Source organism: Hemiscyllium ocellatum, chromosome 4 (genome assembly GCF_020745735.1).
Source record: "Hemiscyllium ocellatum isolate sHemOce1 chromosome 4, sHemOce1.pat.X.cur, whole genome shotgun sequence".
Taxonomy (NCBI): Eukaryota; Metazoa; Chordata; class Chondrichthyes; order Orectolobiformes; family Hemiscylliidae; genus Hemiscyllium; species Hemiscyllium ocellatum.
In genome coordinates this window covers 51,371,246-51,386,110 of record NC_083404.1, presented here as the reverse complement: position 1 = coordinate 51,386,110, position 14,865 = coordinate 51,371,246, and the positions used below count along the sequence as shown (strand labels likewise).

The following is a 14,865-nucleotide window of genomic DNA, read 5'->3' as shown; positions in this document are numbered from 1 at the left end:
AATGAAATGACTTATGAGATAATTGATGCATTGGTTTTAATTGTCCGTAACTCCCTTGATTAGGGAAACTCCCACCAGTTTGGAAGCGAGCAAGTGTACCATTAGTATCAAATGGGGGAACCAACTGTGCATGGCAATTAGCATCAGCACGCTGACTGCTGCATGGATGTCTGATGCCACACATGGGCTTTGGATGTGTGCACAGCTGAAAGAAAATTAGAGTTGAACACTGGCACCAACAAGTGCAGGAGGGCAGGACAAGTGCATCATCAGGCATGCCTTAAAAACGAAGTGTCAGTCTGGTGAAACTACAACACAAGTCTACTTACACACCAAAAGCAGAAACAGCATGTGTTAGACAGCTAAATAATATCACAATAAGCTAAGAACAGATTTAACTTTTGTAGTCCTGTTACACCCAACATGGACGCTGCTGGGCAATTTAAGAACACCAACTGCAGAACGAGGCTTCACAAGTAGCTCCATCAATGTTATGGAAGTCTGGAATAACAGTGCAAAAGTAAAAGCTGAAGCATTTGCAAATGTCTCCAGCAAGACATGCTAAGTGACTTTCTCCTGAGGTCCCCAGCATCTCAGGTGCTTTTAATCAATTTGCTTCATCCCACTTGATATTAAAAAAAAACAGCTGAAGACATTGAATATAGCCAAGACATATGGGGCCTGACAGCATTCAGCAATTGTCCTAAAGACTTGTGATCCAGAGCTAGCTTTGCTCCAGGCAAGCTATTTCAGTACAGCTACATGATGAATATCCATCCAGCAATGTGGAAAATTGGTTTGTTCATAAAAAGCAGGAGAAATCCTGCATGAATAATTAGCACCCCTCTACTCTGCTGTCAATCATCAACAAAGAGATGAAAGGTGTCATTGACAATGCTAACAAGCAGCATTTACTCAACAAGAGCCTGGGCATCACGGTGACTCAGTGGTTAGCACTGCTGCCTCACAGTGCCAGGGACCAGGGTTCAATTCTAGCCTCAAGTGGCTGTCTGTGTGAAGTTTGCACATTCTCGTGTGGAGCACGTGTGGATGTCCACCAGGTGCTCTGGTTTCCTCCCACAGTCCTAAGATGAACAGGTTAGGTGGATTGGCCATGATAAATTGCCCATAGCGTGCATTAAGTGGATTGGCCATGGGAAACGCAGGGTTACAGGGATAGGGTAGATGTGGACTTGTTGGGCCGAATAGCCTGTTTCCACACTCAAACTCTCCGAAACCTGTTCATGCACAGCCACAATCCAGAGATGAATAGCGAGTTGGTTGGTGTATGTGCGTTGCAGGGTGGGGAGAATGAATGGGCTCATGTTTAAAAAAAATCAAAGGCCAGCAGTAAATTCTGTGAATGTTAATTATCTACATATAATCTATATACTTTTGAAGGTTAGCCTCAAAAACATCTGTCTGAATGTCATCTGAATTAGAAGCTTGGGCCTGGAATTCTACTTGCTCATTTATGGATGGACACTACTGATTCCTGAAGGGGCACAGGGGAAGAAAGGAGAGGGGCAGGCAGAAAGTGGGAGGAGAAGGGGAAGTTTGAGACATGTTGTTAAGTTTGTACAAAAATACACTTTGTTTTAAATTTAACTTCCTTCAAAAGTTTTTAGAAATGTGTTTTTCTACTAGTTGGAATTAGGTAATATCTGAATGGGAAATATAGATTGATTACTGTATGCACTTGCTCTTTATCATTGCCTATTATATGTCCACTTATTGAGTATATTTTCTTCCAGGGGATGAAAGGTGATGCAAGGCAATCTGGAATACCTGGAAAACCAGGAGAAAAGGGAGTGAAAGGCTTGCCAGTGAGCAAATCTATCATTGAAGCTGTAATTAGTTATAAAATAATCCCTTAAGCAAGGAGGATCTAATTTATTACATGTTTTCTTCACAGGGCCCACAAGGTGAACCAGGGCCTGATGGCGAGAAGGTAAGAATCCAGAGTGGCAGACACAGAATAGCAGAACAGTTTATCAAATATCCTGCAAAGCCTTGTCTGAACAGTTTTAGTATGTATGGCGATAGAGATTGTTGTTGCTAATATTGACAGATGCTTTGCATACTGGGCTGAATATTCATTCTTGGGTCAGTACTCTGATATCAGGACCATTTCATTGAGGTCGGAGCATGCCAAGAAATCAGATTGCCGTAATTTTCCCAGCATGGCCACATCCACCTCAGGGTGAAATTCAGCTTATTGAATAACAATATTGAGTTCCTATTTCCACAAGGCATTAACTTAATATGTTGGTGCTCCACTTACCTTATCAGATTTGAGACTGTCAAACAATAAGTGTTTGTCAATGAACTGCAACAGTAATTTCTCCAATCTTAAGTATTAGTCAGTGTTTTTTGCTTGTTAAAAACTAATGTGAAAATCCACAAGATAAACCGTTGAAAGCAAAATAACATTAAGTTAATATAAATAATTGTGGCATTTTTAAAAATCCTCATGCTGCACAATACCATTTGACCATTAATGTTGGCAAGCCCCACCCCTGCCAAACTCCAGGTCAAGCTACTGTGTGACCAGACATAGGCAGTGCTCAAGAATCAATGAGATCAGGTGAATCATCTAGTATTTACTTCCCTCCCTTGGTAAACAACTAGGACATATTGTAAACCTAATCCCCAGCATGGCAAGAACTGGAAGTGGACAGAATGAAGAATCAAAGATATGAAGCTGAATTCTACCAGAGTAGGAGCTGTTGCATCATTGGATGTCATTTTGCATAGGTTTTCTATTCCAGCAAATTTGTATGAATGAATATTCAGTTCTTTTTGTCAGAATATGGAAATACTAATTTTCCAATTCTAACTTTTAATAGGGTGAAACTGGAAAAACTGGAGTTCAAGGCAAGTCAGGACCCAAGGTATTTTATAATCAATGACAATTAAACTGACAAAACTAATTGAAAGTTTGTAGATCTATGCATAGCTGACCTTTTTTTCTCTATATACAGGGTGACAAAGGTGACATGGGTGACAAAGGACAGGTTTGTATTTTTTATCTTTTTCAAACAGAGATACGTATTCATTAATATGAGTCCAGGAAAATTATATCATAAATCATTGTATAACTTTCTGTAATGCAACATTCATGGGTAATTTCCTTTAAAAAAAACACTTTACCCTGGGATCTTTCTTTCATAAACTGTTTGTTATTGTCTCAGTGATGCCATTAAATCTCAATCACACAATGTAGTGTGGAAATATGAACAATATTTGCTTTAAATAAGTTAACATTGATTTGACAAAGTGTGAGATGTGTTACCAAGGGCAGATAATGAGTTAAGCACATTGGAATTTTGAACCCTGACACATCAGTAAATGGAATGTTCAGGGCAGAATTGAACTATTCAGACTTGAATGGTCCCAAGTTTAATCACTGGTCTAAATCATAAACTGATCGTAGCTGGAAAGATTTTAACAGTGAAATGATTATCCTGTAGGTTTGGAAGGGGTGCTGATTAGATCTCTGCTAATTGCTGTCACAAAATATTTACAGATGACATTTGGCCCATACATTCAGAATGACCCCATTGTAATGATTCTTGACTGATTCAAGGATTTTTGGATCATCTCTGTAATTCCATTCCATCTATTCATCAATTTATATGAAGTGTGGCATGATATCAGTCCTAAATTTAATATTTATTTTAATGAATCCGTGATCTCTTGTTTTATTATAATAATTTGGTTGAAATGATTTTTTCTAAATTTATCTTTTCTATATTGTTTACCTTGCATAACTCTATAAAATGATCCTTTCAATACCAAGAACTTAAAACTTTTTAATTTTTCCATACAGCTGACCTCTAACATTAGGAAAAAAAATCTTCTGACTCCTTGCAGCACTATTTCCAATGCTTCAATACTCTTTTTTGTCTTGATCACCAATACAGACCAAAAGCTCAAAGTGTGGAGTAAACCAGGGCACACAAAGCTGGGTGGGAGGATGAACTGTGAGGAGAATGCAGAAATGCTTTAATGTGATTTGGACAAGTTGAGTGATGGACAGCAGTATGGATAACAATAGTATGGATAAACATGAAGGTCATCCACTTTGGTGGCAAAAAACAGGAAAGCAGATTATTATCTTAATGGTGATAGATTGTGAAAAGGGGAGGTGCAAAATTGTCCTTTTTGCTCAGTTGCAGAAACTAAGTATGTAAGTACAGCAGTTGTTGAAGAAGGCAAAAGGTTTGTTGGCCTTCATTGCAAGTGGCTTCGAGTACAAGAACAGGGATGTCTTTCTGCTATTGTACAGAATCTTAGTGAGATCAGACCTGGAATACTGTGTGCTGTTTTGGTCCCTTTAACTGAGGAAGGAAGTTCTAGTTATGCAATGAAAGTTTGCCAGATTAATTTTTGGGATGATAGGTTGAAGGGAGATTGAATCAGTTTGGACTGTATTCCCTAGAATTTAGGAAATTGATTCAGGATCTCACAGAAACCCAGATGGTAAAGGATATTCTTTATGACTGGGGAATCCAAAACCAAGGGTCACAGTCTAAGGATACAGGATAGGCCATTTAAGACTAAACTGAGGAGACATTGTTTCACGCAGACTGTGGTGAGCCCATTGTATTCTCTGCTACAGAAAGCAGTTGAGACCAAAATATTGAATGTTTTCACTAAGTTAGATATAGTTCTTAGGGCTAAAGGTATGAAGACTTTGGGGAGAAAGTGGGAACAGGGTATTGAGATGGATTATCAATCATGATCACAAAGGCATCCTCCTATGTTCTGTTTATATAGATTCCTACTTTATTCTGGTTATAGAGTCATATAGATGTATAGCATGGAAACAGATCTTTCCGTCCAACTCATCCTTGCTGACCAGATATCCTATCCTACTCTAGTCCAATTTGCAGTAGTTGGCTAATGTCCCTCTAAACCATTCATATTCATAGAACAATCCAGATGCCTTTTAAATGCTATAATTGCACCAGCCTCCACCACTTCCTCTGGCAACTCGTTCCATACACACACCACCCTCTCCATGAAAAAAATGCACCTTAGGCCCCTTTTATATGTTTCCCCTCTCACCCTAAACCAATGTCCTTTAGTTTTGGACTCCACCACCCGAGGGAAAAGACCTTGTTTATTTACCCTATCCATGCCCCTCATCACATTATAAACCTCAATAAGGTCAACCTTCAGCCTCATACACCTCAAGGACAACAGCCCTTGCCTATTCAGCCTTTCTATAAAGTTTAAATCCTGGCAACCCTGGCAACATCCTTGTAAATCTTTTCTGAACTTTTTCAAGTTTCACAACGTCCTTCCGATAGGAAGGAGGCCAGAATTGCATGCAATATTCCAAAATTGACCTGACCAATGTCCTGTACAGCCATAACATGACCTCCCAACTCCTATATTCAATGCTCTGACCAATAAAGGAAAGCCCACCAGAAGCCTTTTTCACTATCCTATCTACCTGTGACTCTACTTTCAAGGAAATATGAACCTGCACTCCACAGTGTCTTTGTTCAGCAACACTACCCTGGACCTTACCATTATGTGTATAAGTCCTGATCTGATTTGTTTTTCCAAAATGCAGCACCTCGCATTTATCTAAATTAAAATCGATCTGTCACTCCTCAGCCCATTGACCAATCTGATCGAGATCCCGTTTTACTCTGAGGTAACCTTCTTTGCTGTCCACTACACCTCCAATTTTGGTGTCATCTGCAAACTTACTAAGCATATCTCCTATGTCCACATTCAAATCATTTATATAAATGACAAAAAGTAGAGGACCCAGTACTGATCCTTGTGGCACTCCACCGGTCACAGTCCTCCAATCGAAAAACAACCCTCCACCACCACTGTCTGTCTTCGACCTTCGAGCCAGTTCTATATCCAAATGGCTAGTTCTCCCTGTATTCCATGAGATCTAACTCTGCTAACCAGTCTCCCATGAGGAGCCTTGTTGAATGCCTTACTCAAGTCCATATAGGTCACATCTACCACTTTGCCCTCATTAACCCTCTTTGTAACTTCTTCAAAAATCTCAGTTAAGTTCGTGAGACACAATTTACCATGCACAAAGCCATGTTGACTGTCCCTAATCAGTCCTGGCCTTTCTAAATACATGTAAATCCTGTCCCTCCAGGATTCTCTCCAACAACTTGCCCACCATTGACGTCAGGTTCACTGATCTATAGTTCCCTGGCTTTTTGTTACCAACTTTCTTAAACAGTGGCACCACGTTAGCCAACCTCCAGTCTTCTGGCACCTCACCTGTGACTATCAGTGATACGAATATCTCAGCAAGAGGCCCAGCAATCATTTTCCTAGCTCCCACAGAGTTCTATGGTACACCCGATCAGTTCCTGGGGATTTATCCACTTGTATTAATTTCAATACGTCCAGCACTTGCTCCTCTATAATATGTACATTTTTCAAGATGTCACCATCTATTTCCCCACATTTTATAACTTCCATGTCCTTCTCCACAGCAAACACTGATGCAAAATACTCACTTAGTATCTCCCCCATCTCCTGCAGCTCCACACAAAGACTGCCTTGCTGATCTTTGATGGGTTCTATTATTTCCCTAGTTACCCTTTTGTCCTTAATGCATTTATAAAAACTCTATTTGATGAAAGTGATCTCATGTCCCCTTTTTACCCTCCTGATTTCCCTCTTAAGTATACTCCTACTGCCTTTATACTCTAAGGATTCACTCGATCTCTCCTGTCTATACCTGACATATTCTTCCTTCCTTTTCTTAACTAAAACCTCAATTTCCCTAGTCACCTAGCATTCCCTACACCTACCAACCTTTCCTTTCACCCTGACAGGAATATACTATCTCTGGATTCTTGTTATCTCATTTCTGAAAAGTTCCTGTTTTCTAACTCTCCCTTTACCTGTGAACATCTGCCCCAGTCAGCTTTTAAAACTTCTTGCCTAATACCGTCAAAATTAGACTTCCTCTAATTTAGAAATTCAACTTTAGATCTGGTCTATTCTTTTCCATCACTATTTTAAAACTAAGAGAATTCTGGTCACTGTCCCCAAAGTGCTCCCCCATTGATACCTCAGTCACCCGCCCTGCCTTATTTTCCAAGAGTAGGTCAAATTTTGCACCTTCCCTAGTAGGTACGTCCATATACTGAATTAGAAATTTTTCTTGTACACACTTAACAAATTCCTCTCCGTCTAAACACTTAACACTATGGCAGTCCCAGTCTATGTTTAGAAAGTTAAAATCCCTATCATAACCACCCTATTATTCTTACTGATGACTGAAATCTCCTTACAAATTTATTTCTCAATTTCCTGCTGACTATTAGGGGGTCTATAATAAAATCCCAGTAAGGTGATCATTCCCTTCTCACTTCTCACTTCCATCCAAATAACTTCCCTGGATGTATTCCCAGGAATATCCTCCCTCAGTACAACAGTAATGCTATCCCTTATCAAAAACGCCGCTCCCCTCCTCTCTGTTCCCCTCCCGCCAATCTTTCTAACTCTCGTGTAGCATTTTATCCTGGAACATTAAGCTGCCAGTACTGTCCATCCCTGAGCCATGTCTCTGTAATTGCTTTGATATCCCAGTCTCATGATCCTAACCATGCCCTGAGTTCATCTGTCTTCATTGTCTGGCCTCTTGCATTGAAGTAAATGCAGTTTAATTTTCAGTCCTATCTTGTCTTCTGCTTTGTTTCTGCTTGCCCCTGACTGTTTGACTTGCTTCCTTTCCCAAATGTACCAGTCCCAGAATAATCTCTTTCCTCACTATTGTCCTGGGTCCCACCTACCACATCCCCCCCCCCCCCCCCCACCCCACCTTACTAGTTAAATCCTCCCCCACAGCTCTAGCAAGTCTCCATGCTGGTATATTAGTTCCCTTCCAATTCAGGTGCAGTCCATTTTTCTTGTACAGGTCACTTCTAGCCCAGAAGTAATTCCAATGATTCAAAAATGTGAATTGTCCTCTCCTGCACCAGCTCCTTAGCCATGTATTCATTTGATCTGTCCTCCTAATCCTACCCTCACTAGCTCATAGCACTGGGAGTAATCCAAATATTACTACCTTCAAGGACCTCCTTTTTAAGGTTTGCTAGCTGAGCTGGAAGGTTTGGTTTCAGACGTTTCATCACCATACTAGGTAACATCATCAGTGAGCCTCCAGATGAAGCACTGGTGGTATGGCTTGCTTTTTATTATGTGTTTAGGTTTCCCTTGGGTTGGTGACACCATTTCCTGTGGTGATTACATTGCGTGTTGTGATGTCATTTCCTGTTCATTAGGGGGTGGTAAATGGGTTAAAATGTCAATGTATTTGTTGATAGAGTTCTAGTTGGAATGCCATGCTTCTTGAAATTCTCTCGCGTGTCTCTCTTTGGATTGTCCGAGGATGAATGTATTGTTCCAGTCGAAATGGTGTCCTACATTTCTAGATGTTGTAATAGAGTAAACAGCCAATGGGGAACTTCAAACCAGCGACCACAGGAAAACAACACATACAGACCAAATACTGAACTACAGTAGCAATCATCCCAACATTCACGAACGAAGCTGCATTAGAACATTATTCCAACAAGCCACCATGCACTGCAGCACAGAGGAACTACTAAGAGCAGAGAAGAATCATTTATACAGTGTGTTCAAAAAGAATGGGTACCCAACAAACACGGTGCACCGATTTCTCAGCAACAAACCCAAACAAGCAGACAAAACACCTCCAGAAACCCTAGCCACTCTCCCCTACATCAAAAGCATCACAGAAATGACTGCCAGACTACTCGCACCTCTTGGCATCAGGATAGCCCACAAACCCACCAATACACTAAAACAGCAGCTAATGAACTTGAAGGACCCTATACAGACAACAAGCAAAACTAATGTCATTTGCAAAATACCTTGAAAGAACTATAAGAAACACTACATTGGACAAACAGGCAGAAAACTAGCCACCAGGGTACATGAACATCAACTTGCCACAAAAAGACATGACCCATTCTTACTAGTATATTTACATACAGATGAGGAAGGACATCACTTCGACTGGGATAACACATCCATCTAGGATGAGCCAAATAAAGATATGCACGTGAATCCTTGCAAGTATGGCATTCCAACCGGAACTCGATCAACAAACACTTTAATTAGGATCCCATTAACCACCCCCTGAGAAAAAAGAACAGGAAATGATGTCACCAACCCAAGGAAGTCTAAACACATATATAAAATGTGAGCCATACCACCAGTACTTCATCCGGAGGCTCACTGATGATATTACCTAGTATGGTGACAAAACATCTGAAACTGAACCTTCCAGCTCAGCGAGCAAACCTACATTCAGAACCTCAACCAGAAATATAGATCTTTTCAAAACTCACCTTTTTAAATTCCTGCTTTACTTTCTATGTTCCCCCTTCAGAACCTCATCCTTTTCCCTTCCCATGATATTAGTTTCAATGTGTACAATGACCTCCAGCTGGTCCCTCTCCCCTTTGAGAACATTCTGCACCCTCGCTGAGACATCCTTGATCCTGGCACCAGGGAGGTAACACATCATTCTGATTTTTAGCTGTTGGCTGCAGAAACATCTGTCTGTGCCTCTTGACTAGAGAGTCCACTATCACAATCGGTCACTTGGTACCTGACATACTCCTCGTTACAGTTGAGCCTGTCTTGATACCAGAAACTTGGCTGTTCATACTACATTCCCCTGCAAGTTCATTGCCCCCTATATTTTCTAAAGCAGCGTACTTGTTTGAAATGGGGATAGTCACAGAAGACTCCTGCACTACCTATCTATCTCTCCTACCTTTCCTGGAGTTAACTCATCTACCTGATTGTATCTGTGGCTTTTGTCTCTTCCTATAACTGCCATCCATCACACCCCCTAGCTCTAGTAAATTCCTTATTGCCTCTAACTGCCACTCTAATCAATATATGCGTTCTGATAGGATTCGCAACCAAAGACATTTCCTGCAGGCATAATCATCAGTAACATGAAAACTCTCCCTAAACTCCCACATCCAACAGAAAGAGCATATCACTCTACTAAAGACCATCTTTGATCCTTCACAATCTATAGACCCAGAAAATAGCACCGTCTGTTTGTTCTTAAAATAAAACAGTGCTCCAGGCTAATATCGTACTTATAGTTTACATTTTTAATATTTAATCAAGAGATAGATTTCACTAAAACATATACAGAGGAACCTCGATTATCTGAACGAGATGGGCAGGCACTATTTCATTTGGATAATTGATTTTTTGGTTAATTGATTTCCTCTGGGGCCTGGAGTATTCTGTGAAGTGTGCTCCTCATTCAGGAGAGTAGGCAAAAGCACACTGCATGTGAGATCCGCCCCCCCCCCCCCCCAATCCACCCCCAACCCTGTCCACTCTACTGTAGACTCACAGCAAGGATATACTTTAAAAACTATGTACTTCCTCTGTTCCTGCACTGTAAACTTTCCCACATAGGTTCCTCCAAGGTCAGCTGTGAATTTTGCTGTTTGTTAATTTTTCGTAGATGCTGATGTCCAGAGATACATGAACTCAATCAGCAAAGACAGTAACTGCACACATTCACTGCTGTGTCAGTTAGCAGTGTAGGTTTCTTTCTCTTTCTCCCTCACAAACCATGTGCTCGCTGCTTTTGGTCTGTCTTTCTCCCGTTTAAAAGCGCTGTTGTTTTGACATTTTTCCCACAAAGTTCCAAAACAATGCAACAGCATATGAAACAGTAATTACTGCTCCTGGAATTCGAGGAAATCACTTCCAACACCTAAAATACCTCAAAAAAGGAGCAGCTCTTACAGCCACAAGGTAATCATTGAGGCATGTTGTATGATTATTCTTTGGCACTGGGATGATGTGGTCTTCTTGGAGCAGGTGGGTACTTCAGATCATAGGTAACACGGGGAATACCATGGCTGGCAAGTTCTCCTCCAAGCCACTCACTACCCTAACTTGGAAATATATTACCATTCTTTCACTGTCGCTGGGTCAAAATCCTGGAATTTCTTTCCAAAGGGCATTGTATGTCTACCTACAGGACGTGGACTCTAGCAGTTCAAGAAGTCAGCTTAGCACCACTTTCTCAAGGGCAACTAGGGACAGGCAATAAATGCTGGCCAGCCAGTGATCCCCATGTCCCACGAGAGAATTTTAAAACAAAATGAGTTGTGCTGCAGTCCTACAGGAGAACTAGGTTGGAACAAAAATGGAAAATGCAAGGAGCATTTTTGTTTTTCTCTCTCCACAGATGCTCCCAGACTTGCTGAATATATCTGGCATTTTTGTATTTTCTTTAAATTTTCCAGCGTCTGCAGTATTATTTTCTTATGGTTGAAGTCGAACAGCAATTCTGACTGGGCTATGCAGGAGTCAACAATAAATGCTGTAGGCATGGGTCCCCAAACTCAGAAGATGCAGTTAAGATCTAACAAAGAGAACTCAAGAGGGCTGATTCATGAGCAGACTATTAGCAAATTAGATTCAGTATGTACACATTAAATACATTCTATCCTATAGGTATTTCATTTGAGGGGTGAGATCATCACAGGAGAAGTTGAAAACGGTCATAATTGACTAGCCATTCTTCATGTTGGAATCATGTGTGGAGACAACAAATGGAGGGAAATAATATGATATTGTCAAATCCATTTGGTCACATGTTACTAGTCAGGCACACTTTGAGTATTATATACAGCTCTGACTGTCTCAGCCTAAGGTAACCCTTTGGACCACACTGAATTTGCAGAGAACTGAAGGAAATCTGTTCCCAACCTTAATGGTAAAATACGACTTGTTGGGGTCAGAGCAAAACTTCTCTGAGGGGTTCTGATGGAGATGAGATACAAATCTTCTTTAGAGTTAACCTGAAACAAAACCATCAGCAGTACTATGGTAGAAAAATCAAGAAACCATATATTAAGGAGAGAAAAGGTGAAAATTATGACAGATGTTTGGAAATATTGCTGCATACAGAGAGTGATGATCAAATAATAAGAGCAGCAATTGAGATCAAAGCCTGTTTTATGAAATAGCTGCAAGGGAAAGCTAGTGCCACGTTACAAAAAGATGCAACAACATGTTCAGGATAGGTATTATCTAAATGCACTTTCTGAAAATTTGTACAATTCCCTTTTTAATTACTGTAGTGAACAGTAAGCACATGTTCAAGCACCTGCTTGAACACATGTTGTTTAGTGGGCATGCTTTAAGTGGTTAAATTATTGTAACTACTCGGTTGAACTCTTGTTTTTAATTTAGTTTGGACGACCTGGCCCTCCAGGGGATGTTGGAATTGAAGGCAGACGTGGTGTGCCTGGAATTCCCGGACCACGAGGCTTTCCAGGGCCCATGGGGGAGCGAGGTGAAGCAGGGCAAAGAGGGGAACCAGGATCTGTAGGAGCGCATGTGAGTTCAATTTCATCTTAAATTAAGTTTAGAAGAAAAGTCAAACTGTTCAATCTCTGCTTTTTCTGGAAAACAAGCTACTTTAAGCTCTGTCTTCCATTTCTAATTGTGTTGAAACCCCTTTAATCACATTTAACATATATAAAATTGCTGTATTTCTGACATTATATTGACAGTGGTGACTGCATTTCATTGATTATAAAGCACTTTGAGATGTTTGATGTCATGAAATGATCATGTCATTTCCAAGCCTGTGCACAATTGCTATCATTAGAGAAAAAAATGTTAGGAAAACTAGTGGGGTTAAAAGCTGCTAAATGCTCTGGACCCAATGGGTTGCATCCTAGTATATTAAAGAAAATAGCTACGGAGATACTGGTTGCATTAGTGGTCATCTTCCAAGAATCCTTAGATTTTAGATAAGTCCCAGAGGATTGAAAAATGCCCATGTTAACACACTTATTGAAAGGGAGGGAGCTAACTGTAGGCCAGTTTAATAGCTGTAATTGGGAAGATGTCATTTTTTTGTTGGAAGGGACGTAATAGCATAGCATTTAGAAATACATAATATAATCATGATGCCTGACAAATTTATTACAATTCTACGAGGAGGAAACAAACAAATTCATCTAAGTAGGTGCCTGGTGAGGAATATCTTTTAATGTGGGAACGCTATTGCATAGTTCTTGACAGAAAGTAGATTCAGTTCCAATGGCAAGGAATCCTCAATTACTGGGAATCCAGGAACAGGAGTAAGCCATTCAGCCCCTTAAACCTGTTTCAAGATTTATTGAGATCATGGCTCCTCTGTGGCTTGACTCCATATACCTGACTGGCCCATATCCTTTAATACCTTTGTTTAACAAAAAAAAAATCTTTCTCAGATTTAAAATTAACATCTGATCCTGTATCCAGGAGAGTTCCAAACATCTACCACCCTTTGTGTGTAGATGTGCTTCCCAACATCTCTTCTAAATGGTCTAGCCCTCATTCTCAGACTATGTCCCCCAGTTCAAGAGTCCTCAAATAGTTTAACTTTGTCTATCCTACCTTTTCCTATTCATAACTTGAAGACTTTGATCAGATCGACCCTTAATATTCTAAATTATAGAAAAACAGGCCTAATTTGTGAATTTGCTCCCTGTAACTCCTAAAGTCTAGGTATCATTCTTGTAAACCTATGTTGTACTCCCTCCAGGGCAATATATCCTTCCTGATTTGTGGTGCTCAGATCTATTCATAGTACCCCAATTGGGGTCGAACCAGGATTTTGTATAACTGTGGCATAACTTCTGTATCATTGTATTCCAATCCTCTAGAAGGCATAGGTTTAGGGTGAGAGGGGAAAGATATAAAAGAGACCTACAGGGCAACATTTTCACAGAGGGTGGTACATGTATGAAATGAGCTGCCAGAGGAATTGGTGGAAGTTGGTACAATTGCAAAATTTAAGAGGCATTTGGATGGGTATATGAATAGGAAGGGTTTGGAGGGATATGGGCCGGATGTTGGCAGACGGGACGAGATTGGGTTGGGATATCTGGTCGGCATGGACCGGTTGGACCAAAGGGTCTATTTCCATGCTGTACATCTCTATGACTCTAGCCCATCTCCCTATTACTGCAGCCATTGCAACTATTGATATCACAGGACTATCTTACACTTGAATCACTGTGGAGAATTGCATTTTGTCTGGTTCCTCCCCACCCCACCCCCACCCCCAACCTTACTGTCAAGAGTGACCCCGACCATGCATTGAGACCTCCTGACAGCATTACTGTCAGGATGAATGGAATTCATATACTCCTCCATCACAGCAAGGTGGCAATCCATGGAAAGTGTGGTATATTAGCATGGATAGAGGATTGACTAATTAATAGAAGACAGAGTTGGAATAAAGGGGCCATCTTCAGGATTACAACCTGTAACTATGGGAGGACCACAAGGATCAGTTTTGGCACTACAATTATTTAAAACATATATAAACTACTAGGATGGCAGAAGTGAATGTATTCTTACGTAGTTGGTGGATGACACAAAAATGGGTGGGAGATAAGTGACACGAATGATGCAAGGAATCTACAGAGGGATGCAAACAGATTAAATGAATGTACAAAAACTAGGAAAACGGAATATAATATGGGGCTATGAATTTTGCATGAAGAGAGGAACTGAAAATTATTTAAATGAGGAAGGATTCCACAAAGCTGCAGCACAAAGATATTTGGGGGTCTTCATGCATGAATCACAAAAAGTTAACATCCAAGTTCAAAAGGTAATAATGCAGATAAGTCAACTGTTAGCCTTTATTTCAAAGGGAATGGAGTCAAAAAAAAAGGAAATTTGTTATTGAATAACTAAACAAAATGATAATGGGAATCAGGAATTAGGTCTATGATCAGTATTTTTATGCATAGGCAAGGAGAACCAGTCTTATCATTGTCT

The 14,865-nt window shown here is 40.4% G+C and overlaps 1 protein-coding gene across 1 annotated transcript in view; it reads left to right on the top strand.

The window, feature by feature from the left end:
• LOC132815199 (collagen alpha-1(IX) chain-like) overlaps positions 1-14,865 on the top strand; it is a 62,825-nt gene that overhangs the window by 30,025 nt on the left and 17,935 nt on the right. The window contains exons 16-20 of the mRNA XM_060824014.1: positions 1,755-1,826; positions 1,916-1,951; positions 2,850-2,894; positions 2,985-3,017; positions 12,274-12,420. Of these exons, the coding sequence (XP_060679997.1) occupies positions 1,755-1,826; positions 1,916-1,951; positions 2,850-2,894; positions 2,985-3,017; positions 12,274-12,420 (333 nt within the window). The remainder of the gene's footprint in view (positions 1-1,754; positions 1,827-1,915; positions 1,952-2,849; positions 2,895-2,984; positions 3,018-12,273; positions 12,421-14,865) is intronic.